Here is a 21,694-nt window from a genome sequence, read left to right as displayed (position 1 = left end):
ATTATAGCCATATTATAAAATAGTGAATTCCTCCCCATTTGAATTAGGAAGCTGAGGGGCATAAAAAGTGACAAACACCTTGGCTTAAATATGTGGCTCATTAAAGATAATTTATTTTTGGCTCTGAATTTATTTATTTATTTTTAAAGATTTATTTATTTATTTGAGAGAGAAAGAGCACGAGCTGGGAAAGGGGCAGAGCGGGAGGGGCAGAGGGGGAGGGAGAATCTCAAGCAGACTCCCCGCTGAGCTCAGAACCTGATGTGCAGGGCTCTATCTCAGGACCCTGAGATCATGACCTGAGCTGAAATCAAGAGTCAGATGCTCAACAGACTGGGCCACCCAGGAGCCCCTGGCTCTGACATTTAAAAAATAAGTTAAAAACACATTTGGAAAACTTGCAGGTAAATATTAGAATTAAAAACTCCTACAAATGCCTTCCAGAATAGAAGGTGAAAACAAAGAAAATGTAGACAAAAATCACATGAAAGTATTCCAAAGAGAAGGAATAAAATAATATGGCAGAAATAAGGCCAAGTATAAACAATACATGCAATGAATGACTTCTTAGAAAACTATAAAAGTGGAACTGATTCAAAAAGCAAGAGAATATCTGAATAGTTTAATGACCCTGAAAAAGCAGAGAACATGGTCAATATTACCTCTACAAAGAATGGTAGGCTATATAATTTTATGAGTTGGTTCATTTAAAACATTATAAACTATTCCAGAGCATATAAAAGTAGAAAATTTTAGGCATTCTTGTGCCAAGCTGGGATAGCCCTACATCTGATTTTGACAGGACACAGAAGCTTACAGACCAACCTCCTTCATAAATACAGGTGCAAAATACTGAAAAATACTCTCTGCAATGATATATGAAATATATTATATATATATACATATATATAACAGAAACACTATATAACAAAATATACATATAAAACAGAATCAAAATAATTTCCACACAATTTAGGATTCAACTTAGTTTCTTTTTCATAGTGGTAGGACTGTAGAGATTCTGAAGCTATTATCCTTGTAGTTTAGTTGAGCAAATGAGAATAGGTAACTGTGGGAGAAGAGAGATGGACATATTGACAAGGAAGAGGCCTGTGGTGTTGGCTGGGGATTAGAGGTGTATTTTACACACACACACACACACACACACACACTTCTTTTAGGTGTAGAAAGAAACAACAACAAAAAGGAAGGCATGATGATGGTATGAAGGCTCTAGCTTTGAGTCAAGAGGGCTACCAATAGCATCCCAGACTCATTGACTGTCTAAAGATGGCCAGGGTCACGTCATCCGGATCCTGAAGTTGGGGTGCCTTAGTCTTTCTAGAACAGGGTCAAAGAGTCTGGAAGCTGTTTTCATTGGCTTTGCAAAAAATAAACACCTCTTTGAGGTCCTTTTCAAATTCTGCCTCCAAGTCCAGTCCTATCTGACCAAAGTCGGAAGCCTGAAAGAGAAATAAAAGCAAACAGATGTCTAAGGACAAAGAATTAGGACCACCAAAATCACTTGCATTTTTGCATTTTTTGGGGGGAGCCCCTCCCTGCCTGTCCCGAATGCTGTGCTTCCCCAGCAGCCAGGCAGACTGCGCAGGGCAGGGGGAGATGCTGATACCACAAATACTGAAATGAGCGAGGCTCTGCCCGATTCCTAACTTGGACCTGACAGGTGGTCAGGACTGGAGAGCTGATTTGGATCACTGCAAAGCCTGACCTTGGGGTAAAATAGATAGAGATAAAGCATTTCTTGAAAGCCCACCCTCTGAAGGAAAGATGAGCCTTCCATTCTCTGAGGCTGAAACTGGGCCAGGCCCGGAGGGGGCTCCCTGGGTAGACTCTCCTTCCAGCTCCATGTGCAGACACCAGTTAAAAATTTGTGGTTCATGAACATGCCAATTTGTGCCATGGAGGAAGGGAAGGAGGCTGGGTGGAGATGGAAATCTTCCTTAGATATCTCCCAAGAAATATCTACCCAAATGATAGCATAAATCAGGATAAACTCAATAGACTAAAGTTAACAACCCGTTGGCTTGCAAGATAACTCAACTCTTGCTACTGACAAAGGACAAAGCCAACACCATCCGAGGACAGTTGTGTAGGTTTGGGTCCCCTGGGAAATTTAGGAGTAAAAAAATCCAAGCATGAGCATCCTGGGAGTTTAAGTTATTTCATAAAGTTTAATTCCTTCACTTATTTCTGTATTTCTGAGGCATGGAAAACAATGCAGCCATGAAGTACCTTTCCTCCCCGTTTGAACAAGGAGGCAGGATGAGATCGACTGTTTTCAGTGTGACTATCCCGCTCGTCCTAGAATCAGGGACGGATTTTCAGGCCCTGTTTACAAGGATTCTTCCCTGTCCTGCTTGCTGTCCTTTCTGAATTCCTCTCCACCCCTGGAATTTAGAGGCTGCTTTCTTCTATAATACCACTCCTTTTGAGCTCTCTCCACGACGAGATTGGTACAATTCTCTCAACGTTCTGCTGCCCCAGAAATTAGGGAAAAGTAGAAAGGAGGTGCAGAGGAAACAGGAGACACCCCTTACCTTGTAAAATGTTTTATGGTTGCGAAAAATCAGGCGCATGTCGCGAACAAACCACGCCACTGTGTACACTTTCTCAGTCAACCGTTCCTTAACCAGGTCCAACCACATGGCTTCCTTAAAGGGCTCTCCATAATCTCGAATCTAGGGACAAAGCCACCAAAAGGGTGATATTAACACAGCCATTATTCCTGGAAGGGATCCAACTGAAATACAACAGAAGTGATGATATTAGCATCGGACTCGTCTACGCCAGACACCGCTCCGAACACCGCTCCGAACCCTACGGCTGCCAAGGAGTCCGATGCTAATATCATCACTTCTGTTGTATTTCAGTTGGGTTAGGTTAGCATATTTAGCTATTTCAGTTGGGTTAGGTTAGCATATGATCCTACAACAACCCTATGAGATAGGTCCTATAATTACCCCCATTTTCTAGGTGAGGGAACCAAGGGAGGGAGACGTTAAACAACCTACCCAGGATTTCACAGCTAAAAAATGGTAGAGGCGGGACTTGAAGTCTCCCGAGAAGGTGCTCTAAACCCTCTGCTGTCTGTAAGAAAGACATTCCCACTGAAGAGCAGGCGAAACTGAGGTGCCTGGGAGGCGGAGCTAGTTGCCCGGGGTTCCCAGAACCAGGACGCGGTGGGTGGAGTTTGAACCGGGTTGTCCCCCTCCAGACTCTGCAACTAAACCTGCTCTCTGCAAACAGCAGTGCCCTTAGGAGTCACACTCCCAAATTCCAGAACGAGCTTTGCATAAAAGAGATGCCCGGAGGACAAGAATCATAAAATGTCACTTACATTAGGTGGGGTTTCTGCAAAAAAGGAGCTTTGTGGATGACAGTAGGCCTTCAAGAGGAGGAACTCACATTTCTGTAAAATGTGAAGAAAGCTTTAAAGGGAAATGCAGCTCGGAGAAAGCGAAGCCGGACCCGTGCCCAGACAGACGGGCACAAGCAGGAAGAGCCAGACACAGCCAGCCGTCCAACCACATTTGCCGTGGGGTGCGTCGAGCTCTGTTTGGACTCTCTTTGGGCACCGAATCGCCATCCTCGGAAGCGAGACACTGCAGGCTCCCTCAGGTACCCATGGGCGCCCTTCCCCTCCCCCTCTACCTGTTGGACTTCTCACATGTCCGGGGTAAGGAGAAGGCTTGGGGTTGGCACCCAACTCACCAACTGCTCCTCAGGCTGCATCTGCCTCTCCAGGGTCTCAGATTCCCCGTGACACTGCTGCCTTCCCGAAGACTCTTTTATCCTGCAGAAGGTGCAACTCCACGGCCTCCTGAGAGGTCAGGCATAAGTGAGCAAGGGCCAGGCCCCTGGAAACAGCCCCTGTTCCTACGGCTGCCACCATCCTCCTTTCAGGCATGGCCGATGGACACAGCTGGGAGATGAAGGGGACACCTCCCAGAGTCTCCAAGACCCCACGTGGGGCCTGAGCCCCCGACCCTCCTCCCATGGAGGGTGGCAACAGGGGGCTCGGTGCGTGCAGGGCGGTGTCAGGGTGAGTGGTGGGCTCTCCTCTCCCCAGCTGAGCTGCTGGGAGCACAAGGCGCCCTGCTGTCACACCCAAGTGTCAAAACTGGGCCTTAACCCCTGGGGACCCAGGCTTCTATCAGCCCATCGAGCCCGTGGTAAAATGCATGAACCAGGCCACGTTTCCTGCCTTTTCTGAAAAAGCACAGAACATAAACAGCTGGTGTTTCCCATCCTCAATCCCCAGGGACAGGAGTCAGAGTCGTAAAACTAGGAAGGACACTACCCAGGGACAGTGGCAAGGTGGAGTCAAGGTGGCTCAGTCACAGACTCAGAACCAGAGGCTGTCATGATACCACACGGAACCTAGGCTGCTGCCCCATCCCGAGACTCCGGGTCACACCTGAGCCACGACACTCACGGGTCCCGCTCTTCCACCTGGAGTTGAGCCACCAAAGGCAGAGCCCGGGCAGAGTCCGTGTGCAAAAGGCAAGGCTGGGTCTCACTAACCTCTCCGCCTCTGCAGACGGGATGTGACAGTCCTCATGAAAGGCTCTTGAACAAGTGTCACAGCAGAGCAGTGGTCCCCCTCTACAGCACACCTCACATTCCTTGGAGTTTTCCCACTGGAAGGGGAGATAATGCAGCAGCGCTGGGATCAGCACTGACACCAAGGGGCTTTGGAACACACCATCCTTGTGTGTTCCAGAGTGGATGTTTCCAACCTGCCTGACCGCGGCGCTCCGGGAGAGTGCTGATGGAGCGCGAGCCTGGCTTTTCCAGTCGCAGAAGGACGAATGGCAAGAATCATCAAGCTGCCCCTTGAACCACACCTGTCAGAGTTGGAAGGGATGGAAGGTCCTTTAAGCCCTTTCTACACAAAGTGTGGTCTGAGGACCAGCTGCATCAGCATCACCTGGGAGACATGCAGACCTACTGAATTGAAATCCATTTTAACAGGATCCCAGATGGCTTGAAGTACACGAAAATTGGAGAAAACAAAGCTTTAGGCAACCTCCTCATTTTACAAGTTGGAAAGACGAGATGCTTTTTTTTTTTTTTCCCTGCAGAGTCAACACAACTTAATACCTGAGCCAGACTGGCCCCCAGGCTGCCTGTGCCTGGGTTCAGAGCTGTTCCGTCCACTGTGTGTCATCCCAGGCAAGCATGCTGGGCAGACCCAGAACAGTTCCTGACATTATGGCCAACAAACAGAAACATAAAGACAGAGAGCTGCTGTAGAAATGGGTCTTTTTGTGGGCCTTTGAAATCATTGTCTTTCTCATGGCCTTCAATTGTGAACCAGTAAATTTTACAAGTGATCTTTACTGCTGGATAAAGACCTACAGGCAGGAGCCCCTGGTTCCACTCCTGACCCTGCAAGATGGACAGTGGGGCTCCACACACAAGGACATGTTTTCTCTGCACTAAAGGTAGGAGTCAGGAAGAGGCATCTTTCTAGGTGGTGAAAAGGTGGGAAATAGACCATCAGGAGCTGGAGCAAAGGACTGAAGGAGCTGGGGATCAGTCATATCTAAGAGAGAAATCCTGCCACTACCCTCAACTGTCCACAACAGAAGTACAAGGACCTGGGTGAGGGCATAAGGGATGGAAATGTTTTGTCCATTCTCAAACTAGCCACTCAGAGGGGTGCCTGGGTGGCTCAGTCAGTTAAGCATTTGCCTTTGGCTCAGGTCACGATCTTGGGGTCCTGGGATGGAGCCTTGTGTCTGGCTCCCTGCTCAGTGGGGAGTCTACTTGTCCCTCTCTCTGCTCATGCTCACTCTCTCAAATAAACAAATAAAATCTAGCCACTCAGCCAGAGTAAAAATTCCCCTTGATTTGGGGATGAGTTCATCTCTGTCTTAATTGGGGAGGCTTCCTGAGCAAATTCCTCTACTTACAGGGGCCCCAGGACTCCTTCAAGAGGGCTCCCCACCAGCCCTGAAGTTCAGGTGATCTTTCTGGCCTTCCTATCCTGAACTTCTCAGTCTGCTTTTCTTTGTCCCTGGAATTGACACTCTATGGCCATTCTTGCCCTCTGACTGGCCTGCCCAGGTCCAGGGTGCAGACCCCAGTTCCCCAAGTAGCCCATACCTACCCACTTCTCCTAGTTGAGACCCCAGTTGGATCCAGAGCCCCAGCCCCTCTGTAGTGTGAGCACTGATAGTTTTTTTTTTCCTTTTTTTTTGTAATGCAAGTGCCTAACTGAAGCCTTGATTGCTCCAGCACCCCGATAAACACAGCTATCTTGCTATTTCTCAAGTAAACATTTCCAGCCACACAACTAGATAAAGAGCCAGGCCACCAATCCCCACTGAGACTCCTTTGTTTTAGAGATCTCGGTTCATTTCAATAACTGATTATTTGGGCCACTTGTTTGTTTTTTAAATTTTTTTTTAGATTTTTATTTATTTGAGAGAGAGAGAGAGAGAGCAGGGGGAGGGGCAGAGGCAGAGGGAGAAGCAGACTCCCCACTGAGCAGAGAGCCCAACACTGGGCTGATCCCAGGACCCGGAGATCATGACTTGAGCTGAATGCAGATGCTTAAACCACTGAACTACCCAGGTGCCCCTGGGCCACCTTCCCCCCACCCCTTCCCACACTTTAAATTCTAGCTCTTATGTTTTAAATTCGCCAATAAAGATTGAGCCAGAGAAACCCTAGGTCCCCACCCTCTACCCCAATAAAGGCAGAACCTCAAACCTATGCTCATTCCCTCTCTCTCTCTACCTCTTCTTCTACCTCTATCTGTCTCTCCATCTATCTCTCCACAGCCTCACTGTATGGCCCCAGATGCACTTTGTAATTTCCAGGTCCTGTAAATAATAAACTTCTTTTTTTCCCAATTTCCTGATGCTTAGTGCTGGAGGGCATATTGTGATTATAATAAGAACCACAAAGGCTGGTCCAACTACAACATTGGTTATTGATAGGCTGTGACCAACACAAAACACCCCCTTCCCTAGGCTCTGGAGTGGAACAGTTTCCAACACACATGATATGACAGAGAAAGAGAGAAAGGACTTACAGCTCCACAGCCGCGTTCTGACTCTTGCTTTTATGTTTGATGTCTGACAGCTTCAAGTCCCACTCCTCCCTCTTTCCCTTTTACCACATCAGGGCAGCCACTGGCTAAGGAAGCTCATGGGCTCCCCCTCTTGGCCCCAGTGAGAAGTTCAAACCAGACAAGCTCTGCCCCCGCAAGGGAATTCTCACCCTGCCCCCCCCCCACCCACCATAATAAAACCTTGGGCTACTCCCCCTCACTACTCAGGACATTTTCACAGCAGCTTGGGAGACTGCCCTTCTCTCCCTAGAAAGCCTCAGTATGTGAGTAATAAATCATTCTGTACTCTCTTGGTGCATGTAGTGCATCATCAGTTTTGATATCTGGACCCAGTTTTTGGTGGAGGGCTGATCCCACTTCCTTGCCGGCAATCAGAAGACAACTGGCTCAACAAGCAAGGAGTCTCAGTGACTGGGGTCTGTATTCTCTTGCTCTGGCTTGCTAACTGGTTCCACTAACTGGCTTATGCTTTAGTGTTGCTGCCTGCTGGGCCATGGCACTGAGGTTGCAGTCATCCACCATGAGGCACCATTCATTCTTCCCAAGTTTAAGAACAGGACAAACTGGGCAGTCAAATAGAGAAACAGCAGAGGTAATCACTCCTGTTTGAAGTAGATCTTGTATCATGAGTTTTGATGCTTGAAGTTTATACTGGATTCTACTAACTCTTTTAAGAGAGGGGAAGGTCCATGGGTTCCATTTTTCTTTAAGACTGATTGTTAAGTGTCAAAAACTTTATTTTATTTCATTATTCATTGGGTAAGAACATCCATGCCCACTGTGGGATATTTTAGAGCAATGAGTATTATGACCATGGGACATTTAAGCAAGGCAACAGTTTTGATGGTTAAAGTGAGGTATACCTGTTTGTTCTCTATTTTATCTTTGGTAATGCCCCTAAAAGTATAGAGGGTAACTTGTTTAAATTTAGTGGGATATAATTACTTGCAAAGGAGCTCCACCCATTAAGGTCCTTATACCCAGTATTATTGAAATTACTGACAACTGGCAAGTGTTTCGCTGTCCCAGATTTGGCTAGGAAGTTCTGCTTTGTGCCTCTTTCAACAGCATCTCAGCTGCAGCTTGCCTTCACCTCTGTAGGGATACACCATTACTTTTACATGGTTGCCTACAGTACCCCAACAGCTTTACCATCACATACAACCTCTGCAGGCAAGATCTTAACTACATCCCACTTTCCCCAGGAGCACAAATATAACACCACATTGATGACATCCTTTTCATTTGACATACTCATTCAGAACGTATAATTATTCACAAAGGAGCTCACAAAAAGGGATAGGCCATTATCTACACACAGCGCAAGGCCCCATCAGCTCAGCAAATTTCTGGGCATTATTTGGTCATTTGAAGGCTGCTCCATCCCTGAAACTGTCAAGAAACAATTGTTGAAAAACCCTCTCAATACCCATGACTATTACCCAACATCTTTAGGCCTTTGAATTCAGGGTAACATATTCCTCATTTATAGATTTTATTTATGTCCATGTATGCTTACTTGTAAATTGGCCTACTTTGAAGAGAATCCCTTTAATCAAAGGCTCTAGAATCTGTCCAAAAAAAAAAAAAGGCAAAAATACTGTTCTCCTTAGTTCCCACTATACACCATTAGAGTAGTCACTGCTGTCTTCATACTGGGCCCTTCTAGAGATGGAGGCTCTCGCAGGCCCTGAGCCTATGACTTTGTACCAGCTGCTCATTTTACCTTGGGTTATGGGAGCAGCATCCCCCAGGGAAGTCACAAAACATATGTTTGGAGTATCAGCATCAGGTTTCTTGATAGTACACAGAGACAAAGATAGACACCAATGGAGACTGGGTATGTTGCTGAGCAACAGTGATGGATTAGATAATGTGGCTGAAGAAAAGGCCTACATTCATCCATTTGTAGTCATTACAGATTATCTCATTATCCCAACGTGGCTGCTAACAGGCAGTACCGAAATGTCGGGTGTCAAGTGTGCTTCTGACTATAATGTGCTGACATGTGGCATTATGAGTGAGAAGGAACTATAATATTGGGGCCATTAATTAATGCTCTGGATTTAAAATATCTTTATTGTTTTGTTTCCTGGTTACAAAAGTAATAAATGGTCATTATAAAAATTCTACCTGTACATAAATGTATAACATGGAAGGCAAATGTCCCATATAATCCTATCCCAAAATAACCAATTCATTCAGATATATTTTCAATCATAGACCTACATAGTCACATAAACAAAATTGGGCTCCTTCTACTACTACTACTATTACTAGTTTAAGCTTCTGAAAGCTTTCTTGACCTTAGAACCTTTGGGTGGTTTTCCATTGACTGAGGAGGGGTCTATACCCATGCATTTTTTTTTTTAAACACATTTAGTAGATATATCAGTTTATTTTATAATTATGATGGACATTTGTATTCTTCCCTAATTTTTGGTTATTACAAGGAACACCCCTGTACACATTAAGGTATTTCAAATCAGCATGGAAAAGATGTTTTATACAATAAACAGCTTTGGGGGACGCCTTGTCTTTTTGAACTTTGAATGAATCCAGCCAAGGGTCAGGCCAGCCTCCAGGGTAACATGCGAAAGGCACCATGGGAAGTTCATGAATGAGATTTGTATCTGGAGGACATATTTAAGCAAGTGAAGAAGGCTGAGGAGGAGCAGCTGGTGCAGACAACGATGACTGCCATTTTCACCTGGAGGGATGCTCTGCCGAGACAAAACTCAATTCAAACACTATTCCATTTTGCTGCTACTGATAATGAGCACGTTGAATTGAGGAATAGTTGTGTTCAATCAAGGATGGTCGTCTTACTCTTTCACATACTGTTCTTGTCTACCTCCATTTCATAATTACTTTTCAAACTAGAGCACTCTATTTCTGACACCTTTTATTTGTATTCATCCAAATATCCAAGTCTAAAACACGTAAATCATCAGTTTTTGTCCTAGTCCTTATTTTAAGAGTTATTTGTGTCCCCATCTCAAATTAACTATGAAATCATGATGGCACGTACATGTATCGGTGTGCCAATGCCATTGTCATGAAGACACAATGCCTGAAAGTAAAGGTGACCCAGGGCTGGGGAACTTGAGGACTCGAAGGTGAGCCTTTGGATGCAGAGAGTCTGCAACATGGTGACTGAAAATGTGGTAGAAATTCATCTGCTCTTTACCTCTCTCTTGACACTTATTCTTGGAGGACAGAGCAAAAGTCCTTTCTGAAAGAGAGAAGGGGTCAGTGAATGAGGTTATTCTAGAGGCTCTTCTTTTGTCCATATCGAAGTTCCCACTTCCTAGTGAATATTTGTACCTGGACATCCTACTGGGTCTCAAACCCAAGGTGTCTGAAAAAAACATTAGCTCCATCCTCCAATCAGTTCTTCTTCTGGACTTCACTTGATAAAATCATTTTTTTCCCATTACTCAAACCCAAGACCCATTAGTCCTTCTTTCCTAGTTCTTTTCTCACCCACTTTTCCCCTCTCCATTTCTCCTTCTGTAGGTAAAGTCCTTATGATTCCATCACAGTGATAACTTTTTGAGTGTTTTGGGGAGGCTTTGTGTTGGGTTCTGGGATCACAAAGACCAATAGCCTTATTTGTTGCTCACAGGATAGTGTGTGAGCTGGGGAAGTACAGAGGAGAGACTGCCCACAGACAGGGTGGTCTGGAAAAGTGTCACCCAGGCGTCCAGATGGAGCTGGGTCTGGAAGAGGCCTTTATTGGACAGAGGGCGCAAGGAAGCTCTCGGAGGTCTGTGTCTCCATCTGGCTTACTCCCAGCTCACCCCATCCAATATCCCCAGGCTAAGCTTCTTAAAACTCTCCTGACCTCACAACCCTTTACTCACATTTAAAGTTCTCCGCCGCCGGTACCACCAATCTGTGTTCCTAACTTTATCACCCACAACTTTTTTCTATGAAAAATCTAGCTCTTTCTCAATCATGCTGTGGAATCCCAATGGAAATTCCTTCACATTTCTGTTATTGAAATTCCACTTATCCTTCAAGGAATTAAACCCGTCACCCATCTGTTCCCTGTCAAATACCTTCAGAAGCTCTTCTAAGGTCTTTCCTTTGCAATGCACAGTCTGCTTCCATTTCCTTGTATTTGCCCGTTTTCCTTCAATTTCAAATTCTTTTGGTGTGAACCAGACCCCTGCCTCATTCCGAATGCACTTCTCTGAGGATCCTGTAAGATAAAGATGGCCCATTCCCACATCCAATTTCATTCTCTGTGAATTAACCCTAAACCTCAAATCCCTAACTGTGGTTGTTCCACCTGCCTGGGTCGAGAGAGACTCCCTGTGGGGAGGGAGCAGTAGCAAGGGAGTCTGGATTCCTTCTTTCTCAGACTGAAGGAAGCCCTGAAGCCTGCAGGAGTGGTGTGGGAGTGGGAGAGGATTTGCATCTTATGTGACATCTACACGTGGCAAGTAGAGCCACTGGGTCCATGGATGACTTCCACGTGGGAGTGGAGTGGCTCAGCTGCCAGGTTTACCATGATACAGAAAAGTGAAAATTCTTTCTTAATAAGCACTTCTTTCTCTGCAGCCTAGCTTGCAGGGTTTATTTCCTGGATGATTAAACACATGGGTATTTCCCTCTCTTCTAGTGGTTCTAGGGGTTCCAAAGAGCAGAAGACCGAGAAACCCACCTCGTTTCAATTTCTCCTTATATAAAATCCCTTTGGCTTCACCACAGGTCACAGGAAGTTCAGGAGAGAGAAAATCCACAGTTTCATCTTCGGGTTTTTCTGAAAGAAGAACGGAAAATAGAAGAGTGTAGTGTTGCTCAGTCTTCATTCTATCTCCTTCATGGATTTTCCTTTCCCCAAATTCTGATAATAGTAATAACAACAATAATCATGTAAATGGCACTAGAGGGCAACCTCTGGTTAACTGGCAGAAGGTCTTCCATTTTGAGTGGCAGATTAGCTAACATGGACAGAGCAGTTTCCGATCAATAAAACCATCACCACCAACACTACATCAAACAAAATGTTTAGTAAAACATATAGGGCTTCTTTGGTGAGTGGGTTTTACTTAATAAGCTAATTGGCCATCACCTAAGTTTCCTTTATTCCATAAGCATCCTGCTTATCTCTCTGTGCTGATAGAAGTTGCCTGCTCAAAATATTTTGTGGTGCTCATGTAGCTGGAGGAAAGGTCTTTGTCTATAATCTTATCTCCTGATTTAAACCAAGGCAGGATGAGTGAGGTACTTAGTGTTGAGGTATTAGTGTCAGTCTTCATTTTTTGCTGTCCTTTTTCATTTTATTGCTTTTCTGTTTCTTCCTCTATGAGTAAAAAAGAAAAACCCCAAGAACTTTAGACATCTGCGAATTGCACATGGAGAGATTTGGCAACTGTGAACCCCTGAGTAGGGATGTGGGATATTGATTCAGGAGAAGCAGTTGTAAAAGAGTTTAAAATAAATATCAGCAATTCCTGCTTCTTTTTGCTCTAGCCTCACTGTGGGTGGATTCATTCCAGATAGACTGCAGGAGCTATCTCCAGGGGCAAGGAGAAAACTCTGCCCATGGCTTATGTTGCATTATACAGGATGTTACTTGTGGAATAAGGCTAGGTGAACAACGAGTTCAACTTTCTCTCTTGCCTCAGATACTTATTAAAAGAGCCAAAAGGAGGGGTGCCTGGGTGGCTCAGTCAGTTAAGTGTCTGCCTTCGGCTCAGGTCATGATTCCAGGGTCCTGGGATCAAGCCTTGTGTCCAGCTCTCTGCTTGGCAGGGAGCCTGCTTCTCCCTCTCCCTCTGCTGCTCCACCTGCTTGTTCTCTCTCTCTCTCTCTCTGTCAAATAAATAAATAAAATCTTAAAAAAAAAAAAAAAAAAGAGCCAAAAGGAAGTGTATGAGAAAGCAAGATCACCATTGGAAAGAGAACAGAGCAGCATCAATGGTGAAGAAATCATTAGTTACTTTGGAAAGATGTGAACTAGAGTCAGACAAGAAAGCAGAGATCCCTGAGAAGTGAGGGGATTTCTCCCCTGAACAGAACGCTGGAAGATGCCCAGCCTTGGAGGGGCAGGGGCTATAGCAAGCCTGGGTAGGAATGAGGGGGTGGGAAGAACTTAGTTTCAAGAGCCAGCCAGCATTCTTGCATGGAATGGTTGGCTCCACTACTTGTCTCCGGACTCTGCCCACTTAAATAAATATGGCCCAGGGGATGACAGATCAGCCTCAGGAGCCAGATTGGTTGGGCTTATAATCTTGGCTGTGCAGTTTATTAGCAAGGTTATGTAAATGCATATTACTGTCAAAGTTGAGTGGAAGATTTGCCACTGGGGGTTCCTAATGTGGGTGACAAGGCAGAACCACAGGTAACTTTGGACTATTGCAAACCCCAAGGGGGATTAGCAGGGCATTGGGGACCGTGTATAGTTTTCTGTCTCATGGAACGAATTCCTTAATTCCCTATGGCAAATATAGGTCCCAAACCACAGATGTCCCAGACATGCTTGCAAGCAGATGTGGGAACAGTGGGTGGCACTGGCAGTTCTGGGCAGCAAGCCAGGGTGCAGAGTTGTGGGCACAAGCAGAACTCCCTCCTTTACTCAGTGCAGGCAGCTTACCAAGTCAGGCAGGACCTTGTGTCCTGAGTATTTCCAAAGACACCACCGTGTACCTAAGTAGGGACAGCTTTCTGATCTGTTCCCAGTCATCCTGCATTTGGCTTAGTCTCACCTGCTCCTCTTGCAAACAGGCTTTTAAGGCTGGAACCCTAAGGGAAAGGCCTGCCTGCTGCTCTCCCACATCTATGAGATCACCATTCATAAGTGTGGGCAAACAATGAGGAACCTGCTATGAAAGTAAGCAATTAACAAAGAGAGTTCATGGAAATGAAAAGCATGGTGGAGGAAACAAAAAGCAAGCCTAACAGAGACAAGGAAAAGCAGAATGGAAAAAAAGTTAATTACTGATTGGATAGATGAACATAGGGAAAAGGCACAAGATGAAAATCATTCATGGACAGACGGGGCCTGGGGAAAGGTCTGGAGCTCCATAGTAGTAGTCACTGGAGCTCATACTGCATTGTATGAGTAAATGGAGGTTCTGATATTGGTATTCATACTTTGTAAAGAAGAATAGGTAATGTATTGATCTGATAGTTATTTAAGCATAAACTGTGTGAGGCACAGAGAAGTTGGACATAGAGCGATGAGCAAGATTGACTGCTTACTGATCTCATTTGACTTTCACCCAGTGAACAGTTAATTATAGTTGTGACAAGGGCCATGAAAAAAAAACACTAGGCTCTATGAAGGCATGTCGGGGAGACCTACGCTTGCCTGCTGGGACAGAGAATTCTTGGTTCAAGGTGAGGCCTGAGGGTGTGAAGCAAAAGGAAGGAGAGCAAGGGGGGATTAGCTTTGGGGAGGAAGTGTGTGAGGGGGACACACTGAGGAAGTCCTGAGCAGGAAAGGGGGGCATAGCATCCAGTGTCAAAGTGGCCTAGGCTCTCAGAAATCAGGCTGGTGGGGAAACTCGGGGTGTGGGTAGGGGTTGGATTGTGGGTGTGGGTTAGGTTGTGTTTCTTGACCTAGGTGCCAGCTACATATGAGCTTTTCCTTTGTGTTAATTCCTCAAGGCGTACATTTATGGTACGTGCATTTTTCTTAGGCACATTACACCAGTGCTACTCAACATGTTAGCGTGTGACAAGACAGCAGCTTGATCAAAGCAGAATCAAGGCTCTCAGGGTCGTGGGATCGAGCCCCATGTTGGGCTCCATGCTGGGTGTGGACCCTGCTTGGGATTCTCTCTCTCCCTCTCCTTCTGCCGGTGCCACCCCCGGGAGGCGCATTCGCTTTCTGTCGCTCTCTCTCTCTCAAAAAAAAAAAAAAAAAAAAAAAAAAATAGAAATCAAGGCATCTCCACTGAGGAGGTCTTGCTGTAAAGACAGTTTGTCCAGTGTCACAGTTAATTTATAAGCTCCTTCTTTTTGCAGACCTGCCACAAACGGACTTGTCAATGGCACCAGTCTGTGGACCCCACCTCAAGTAACCCCTGTTCTACTTCAACAATAAATTCAATAAATTCATGGGGAAAAAAAGACCAATGCCACTGGAGCATAGAGGGAAGGCAGAGGGAGAGGGGATGATGTTGAAGATGTGTCACAAAAGCAGAAGAAAAATGCGAGCAAGCAGAAAAAGAGGAGGGGAAGAAGAGGAGGAAGAGAGGAGGACAGTGACCCCAAGAGGCCTCAGCGTGCAGGGGGCAGAAGCAAGCCAAGGGACTGACCCACAGAGACCAGGCTCGCACCCCTGTCTATCACAGGAAGAGAAAGTTCAGCTCTCTGCAGATAGGAACACCGTCAGGGCCTTGCTTCCATAAGGGTTTTCACCCTATGGAATGAAAGAAGTAGAAGTTGATGTTAGAACTTGACTCATGGGTTCAGTCTTTGTCTCTTAAACATTTGGGGTCTTTGTTGGTGGGTTCCCTGTTGAAGAATCCATCCCAGTGCAGAAGCAGGTGATTGGGTAGGCAGCACAAGGTATGCACTGGCATTCACCTGGAATGTCCGGTGTGACACCTTGTTAGAGCGGAGAAGAATGCAGGTGAAGGAGACCTAGGCAGAGGAGGACAAGGATGGGAGGGAAAGAGGAGGAAGACAGGGAGACAAACAATTAGCATCTGGCCAGGGCGCCATGCAGCCTTACAGGCCCTGCCTCTGGCTTACTTACCCTTTGGAGGAATACTTTTCTGACACCTTCTTGTTGAACTTGAACTGACATTTTTTTTCCTTTTCTTTTCTAAAAAAATGAAAAAAAATTAGTGTCATCTATAATTTGAAACATAGATTTATATGCTTTATATATCAACTATTTTAAAGTAATTTTTTTCTGTCTTTCTACCGCTTTGGAGAAACAAGATAGATATGAGTCTTGTGAAATGAATATTATAGCATTGATCACGGAAAAATAGCAAGCTCATGTTAATAGATAGGAAGGCTAAAAATATTATAGATGCTGTATATTCATAAATTAATGTATATTAATATAATATATAATAATCGATATAATGTTTTTAATACAAACATACTTATATCCATAATATATATGTATTTAATACAAACAATAGAAGTAGATAAAGGATATAACCTTATAACACAGAAAGGGTTTTTTAAGGAAGAAATATAGGGCATAAAGCCATGGTTCTCAGTGTGGGGTGATTTGGTCCCCTGGGGGATATTTGACAATGTTGGGAAATCTTTTTGTTTCTCACGGCTGGGAGGAAGATGCTACTGGCATCTCTAGGCTGGGATGTTGCCAAACTTCTCATGATGCACAGGACAGCACTCATGACAAAGAATTATTCAGTTCCAAATGCCAGTGTCAAGGTTGAGAAACTCTGGCATAAACCCTCTTGGAAAAGATAAACTGATTTGTCTAAATAAAAAAAAAAAGTCTCCACAACCAAAAATTTCTCAAGTTAAAAGACACAAATAAAATAAGAAAAACTGCAATAAGATAACAAAGTGTTCATTTCTGTAATAGATTTAAGAAATGAATCATTCTATACAAAAATGGGCAAATATGAACAGGTGATCCTCAAAAGAAAAAATTCTAGTAACAAAATTTATTTTAAAAAACAGGTATCTTAGTAGAAATAGGCTAGATGTTGTTATGGTAAATTGTGATCCTCCCAAATCTCAGTGGTTGATTACAGGTATCAGCAAATGACAGCCTGATGGCCAAATTGGCTCAATACCTGTTTTTAAAAATAAAGTTTTGGGGTACCTGGGTGGCTCAGTTGGTTAAACGTCTGCCTTCGGCTCAGATCATGATCCCGGAGTCCTGGGATTGAGTCCTGCATTGGGCTCCCTGCTCAGCAGGGAGTCTGTTTCTCCCTCTGCCCCTCACCTTGCTCATGCTCTCTCTCTCACTCTCTCTCTTTGTCTCTCTCTCAAATAAATAAATAAAATCTAACAAAATAAAAATAAAAAATAAAAAAAGTTTTCAATTAGCAATTATCGCACCTCGGATAAACCTCATTGGCTACGATACGGCCACTGCGCATTGGAACACAACCAGGTGTATTTGCTTATATATTTGTCTCTGGCTGCTTTCATGCTACAATGGCTGTGTTGAGTAGTTGCAATAGAGACTGTATGGCCAGCAAAACTTGAACTATTATCTGGCCCCTTTTAGAAAAAGTTTGCCAAGTGCTGGTTTAGAACAACCCAGTTGTCCTTCTCCTTCATGTTACTCATTCATCACAAGTTAGATGAAGTTCCGTGTCATTGACATACATGGATCCTGCGGACAGAACAACCTCTCTCTAGAACACTGTTGGTCCCATGGCAGAGAAAAAGATGATACACAGGCTCTTAAAGCTTTGGCCTTGAAGGGACCCTCACATCTCTGCCCACATTTCTTTGGCCAAGTCAAGTGACATGGCCACACTGGAGTCCACAGGGCAAGGGTATATAACCTTCAGAGATATCAGTGAGCAGTAATACAACCTATCACATGCAAAATGCAAGGAAATTCAAAGGAAAAAATGGGTGGAATAGCATTCTTTTTTTTTTTTTTTAAGATTTTATTTATTTATTTGACAGAGAGGGAACACAAGTAGTGGGAGTGGGAGAGGGAGAAGCAGGCTCCCCGTGGAGCAGGGACCCTGATGTGGGGCTCAATCAGGGCCCCGAGATCATGACCTGAGCCGAAGACAGACACTTAAAGACTGAGCCACCCAGGCGCCCCTCATTCTTTGTTTTTAATCTGTCAACACAGAAAAGTCTTATTATTTCTAGTTTTGGTGGAGGTGGAGGAAAAAGAGCATCCATGTGATGTTAATGGGAGACTAAACTGATAACAATTTGATCATCAGTATGTGCTAATTTTAAATATTGACTAAGCCACTTCACTTCTAGAAATAAGCCATTAAGAAATACTCTTAAGAGTGTGTCCACTTTGAGGATTGGTGCCACTCCTCCCATGGAGCAAGCTTGAATCAGACAGGAGCCCCCAGACTCAGTGGAGCAGTGGTGACTCTACTAACAGAAATGTAAACAGTAGACACTGGGACGTGGTCACGTTGAATCCACGTGGCACAGCTGACCTGACCTGCATGTTGGGAGCACTGCACTGACTTCTTCCCACAACCACTCTCAGTCCAGCAGCTCCTTGCTGTCTTGTCTGCACTGCTCCCTTCTGCTGTTTCCTTCACACAATACCCAACTCTGTGCCTGCCCCATGAGAGGCCCTCCCACACCGAGCATTCGAATGGCAGATTCAGTCCTCAGCTTACCCTTTGGTCCAGAGGTTTGGACACATTCAGTCCTTGCCTTTTGGGCCCTTGTCATGATCTTTGAGCTCCTGGTTGAATCATCCTTCTTTTCAGTTGTTTGATCCACCACATGGAGCTTCTCTTGGATTCTGTGCCCAGGTGAGGCTGCCCATGGGATAGTGATTTGTGAATAGTTTAAATTGGGGTCCCCGGTGAACCCCCTCCTCCCCTTGTTAGTGACTTCCTCTCTCATACCCCAGCCCTCAACCTTTCAGGAAATCCCTTACTCTTATACCTCTCTTTTATGTTATTTTCTTATAGTTATTCCTCTTCTTTTTTGTGTGTATCTTTTTTTCTTCCCCAAACTCACAATACTTCATCCTGTTTCTCTTTCTCCCCTTCAACTTCTCTTTTTGTCTATTAATTACATGTGCATCAACTAGAATGTAAGCTCCATGAGGGCAGGAGTATTTGTGATTTGCTCACTGCTGAACCCATAGGACCTGGGACACATACCTGACACATACCTCACACTCCATTTGCCTTTGTTGACCGAAAATATAAGGGGAGCATATTTTTGGAAATATTAAAATGATGTATTTTTTATCTTTATAAATTACAATGGCCCATGGTTCCCTAATTATTAAATCAATAAGTATCTGTGAAAGGACAGATGCTGGCTAGAACTGAGATGTCACTGCTCAGTTGAGAGTTTTGGAGACCTTACACAAAATCTTGAAACACAGAACTTGTTGAGAGCCCAAAGGATTTCTAAATTCCAAAAATTACCTTTATATGCTAACAATACAAGTTTGGAGGTCTAAATGTGAAGTTTTCCTAGAAGAAGAAAACTCAGCATATGACAAAGACTAAGTTTCTCTGGCTGAGGGAGATGATGGGGTTGGAAATCAGGAGGAAGAGACAAGAGGAAAAAGAGGGCAAGCGAGTAGATCTGAGTTCCCTCCTAGGTTAAACCCTGAGACTGAGAGGCACCGGAAACAAGCAGGAAAATTTGGAGCATGTCCAAAGCAGTGATGCTCATGTCATGGGATGCATGTTGAGAGCTGAGGGGAAATGCCCTCCCAGGGTGCTCACAGAATGGCCCAGAATCCAAGGGAATCCTTACTGACTGTCACACCCTGAGTACATGGTTTTGAGTAAAAGAATGAAGGAAAAGGGAAGGAGAAAAGTAGGAGGGAGAGAGTTCAGGGTGACAAGGACAGCAGAGAGATAAAGCAGAGGAACCAGAAAATGCAGTTTCACAAAATTTTGTTTCCTAAACTGCAAATAATGCAATTTTCATGCATGGAGTAGACACAAGATAAGCAGGCATGAGTCAATTCAGGTGATTTTGAATGCTCTGTGACTCCAAATCTAACTCCAGTTTGATATTGGGAGTCTGAATCCTGCCTGCCCATTAAGACTTGCTTTGTCTATTCATCCTGGCTCTGAGCCAGACTAGACACAGTCCTAATCTCAAAACTGTCTGACACCTTCTGTCCAGTTCCACCCTATCCCTCCCATTGATAAGAGAAAAGAAGTCTGCTGGAACCAACACGGTTTCTGGGTTCTCCTTCCTTTGTGAGGAGAGGTCCTTTAACGGGTAGTCTAGGGGGCAAGGATGGGACTGGCTGTGCTCCAGGGATACCCAGATGGCCATGTAGCAGGAGAGGAGGCCATGCTGGTCATCCAGTAAGGACCATGATGAACAAGGGAATAGTAATTTAATTTTTCTTGCTTACTTCTTGGGAGCTTTTTTTCCTGTCTTCTTTTTGAAGATGGCAGGTTGTATTTTTCTGTCCTCTTTCCTAAAACAGAAAAAAAAATCATCTCTTATGGCTATAAATATTGATCTTCAAGCTTGAAATGTCAATACTTTATAAATAAATTTATGTAAAAAAAGTATTCCATTTTACTTGGAAATAAACAAGGATTGAACAAAGAAGTAATAGATACACCAAATTATCAACATTTAAATATGCCATTTAAAAATAAATACAATATGCCATTTTTTTCACATTAATAACCAGTTTTTCAAGAGTAGAAGAAAAATAGAGACATCACTATAAGCTACATATAAGAGATTTACTTAGCTAAAACTCAAGGGCAGAAATCATAAAAATAAAAGATGAATAGATTTGACTGTTTAAAAAATAAAAAATCCCCACACTTTAAAAAACATCCTTATAATATTAAGACAAAAAATGAGGAAAATTGCAGTATATGTAAAATATAGAGGGTTAATATCCTTACTAGATAAAGCAAAAGAGGAATAGAACACTAGGAAAATGGGAGAGAACATAAGTTGAAAATACTCAAAGAGGAAAGACAAATGACACATTTATTTAAAAATTGTCTTTAGACAACTAATCATAAAAAAAAGTATTGTTTGGTTTTAAGGATTCCCATCTCTTAAAATGTTTTATCCTACCCAGTGTTGATGAGGACGTAGAAAATGAGCACTTATGAGCACTCATATTATCAAAGAGAATGTAAACAATCCCATTTTCTGAAGAACGATTTGCTGACATAGACAAAATCAAAGATGTGCAGACTCTAACCAAGTAATCTCACACTTAGAAATTAACTCGGAGGAAATTATTGGACATGTGTGCAAAGGTACAAACACACACAAACATGATTTCTTTTTTTTTTAATTTTTTTTATTGTTATGTTAATCCCCATACATTACATCATTAGTTTTAGATATAGTGTTCCATGATTCATTGTTTGTGCATAACACCCAGTGCTCCATGCAGAACGTGCCCTCCTCAATACCCATCACCAGGCTAACCCATCCTTCCACCCCCCTCCCCTCTAGAACCCTCAGTTTGTTTTTCAGAGTCCATTGTCTCTCATGGTTCTTCTCCCCCTCTGATTTCCCCCCCTTCATTCTTCCCCTCCTGCTACATTCTTCTTCTTCTTTTTTTCTCATGATTTCTATTTTCATATAAAAATTGGAGATAGCCTAACTGTCCATCATATAGGCTATTATTTAAACTAAATTGCTAATTATACAATAATGTGCTATATAACTAAAAGAAAGAAAAACAGATAACATTGATATGCAGATATGTGTATTAAATACACAATGAAAAAACTGTTTATAGACCATATAGTATGAGCTTCTATGTGTATAGAATGAGATAAATGTATGCATATTTCTAAGGTGTAGAAACAAAGTGGGGAAAGCAGGTATGAAATAGGAGTTTCACTTCCTGATTAATAACTTCCCGTACAGATTCTGTGGATTTTATTGGGAACATTGTATCACACAGGCCACATTTTGGTGGTTTCATGTTCACAGTGTAAGTCTCAGTTA

The 21,694-nt window shown here is 43.7% G+C and overlaps 1 protein-coding gene and 1 pseudogene across 1 annotated transcript in view; both read right to left on the bottom strand.

Annotated features, from left to right (window-relative positions):
- Positions 1 to 976: 976 nt before the first annotated feature.
- The window catches only part of SP110 (SP110 nuclear body protein), a 38,445-nt gene continuing 17,727 nt past the window's right edge, over positions 977 to 21,694 (bottom strand). The window contains exons 11-20 of the mRNA XM_032400340.1: positions 18,394 to 18,537; positions 15,825 to 15,893; positions 11,778 to 11,876; positions 11,170 to 11,312; positions 10,296 to 10,340; positions 4,546 to 4,661; positions 3,733 to 3,841; positions 3,359 to 3,430; positions 2,559 to 2,699; positions 977 to 1,463 (exon numbers count right to left, since the gene is read on the bottom strand). Of these exons, the coding sequence (XP_032256231.1) occupies positions 1,353 to 1,463; positions 2,559 to 2,699; positions 3,359 to 3,430; positions 3,733 to 3,841; positions 4,546 to 4,661; positions 10,296 to 10,340; positions 11,170 to 11,312; positions 11,778 to 11,876; positions 15,825 to 15,893; positions 18,394 to 18,537 (1,049 nt within the window). The 3' untranslated portion in view covers positions 977 to 1,352. The remainder of the gene's footprint in view (positions 1,464 to 2,558; positions 2,700 to 3,358; positions 3,431 to 3,732; positions 3,842 to 4,545; positions 4,662 to 10,295; positions 10,341 to 11,169; positions 11,313 to 11,777; positions 11,877 to 15,824; positions 15,894 to 18,393; positions 18,538 to 21,694) is intronic.
- On the bottom strand, positions 17,059 to 17,164 carry LOC116637897 (annotated as a pseudogene).

This window comes from Phoca vitulina, unplaced genomic scaffold (assembly GCF_004348235.1).
Source record: "Phoca vitulina isolate PV1807 unplaced genomic scaffold, GSC_HSeal_1.0 scaffold1, whole genome shotgun sequence".
NCBI classification, from domain to species: Eukaryota; Metazoa; Chordata; class Mammalia; order Carnivora; family Phocidae; genus Phoca; species Phoca vitulina.
The sequence above is the reverse complement of the archived record's forward strand: the minus strand, read 5'-3'. Positions and strand labels throughout refer to the sequence as shown.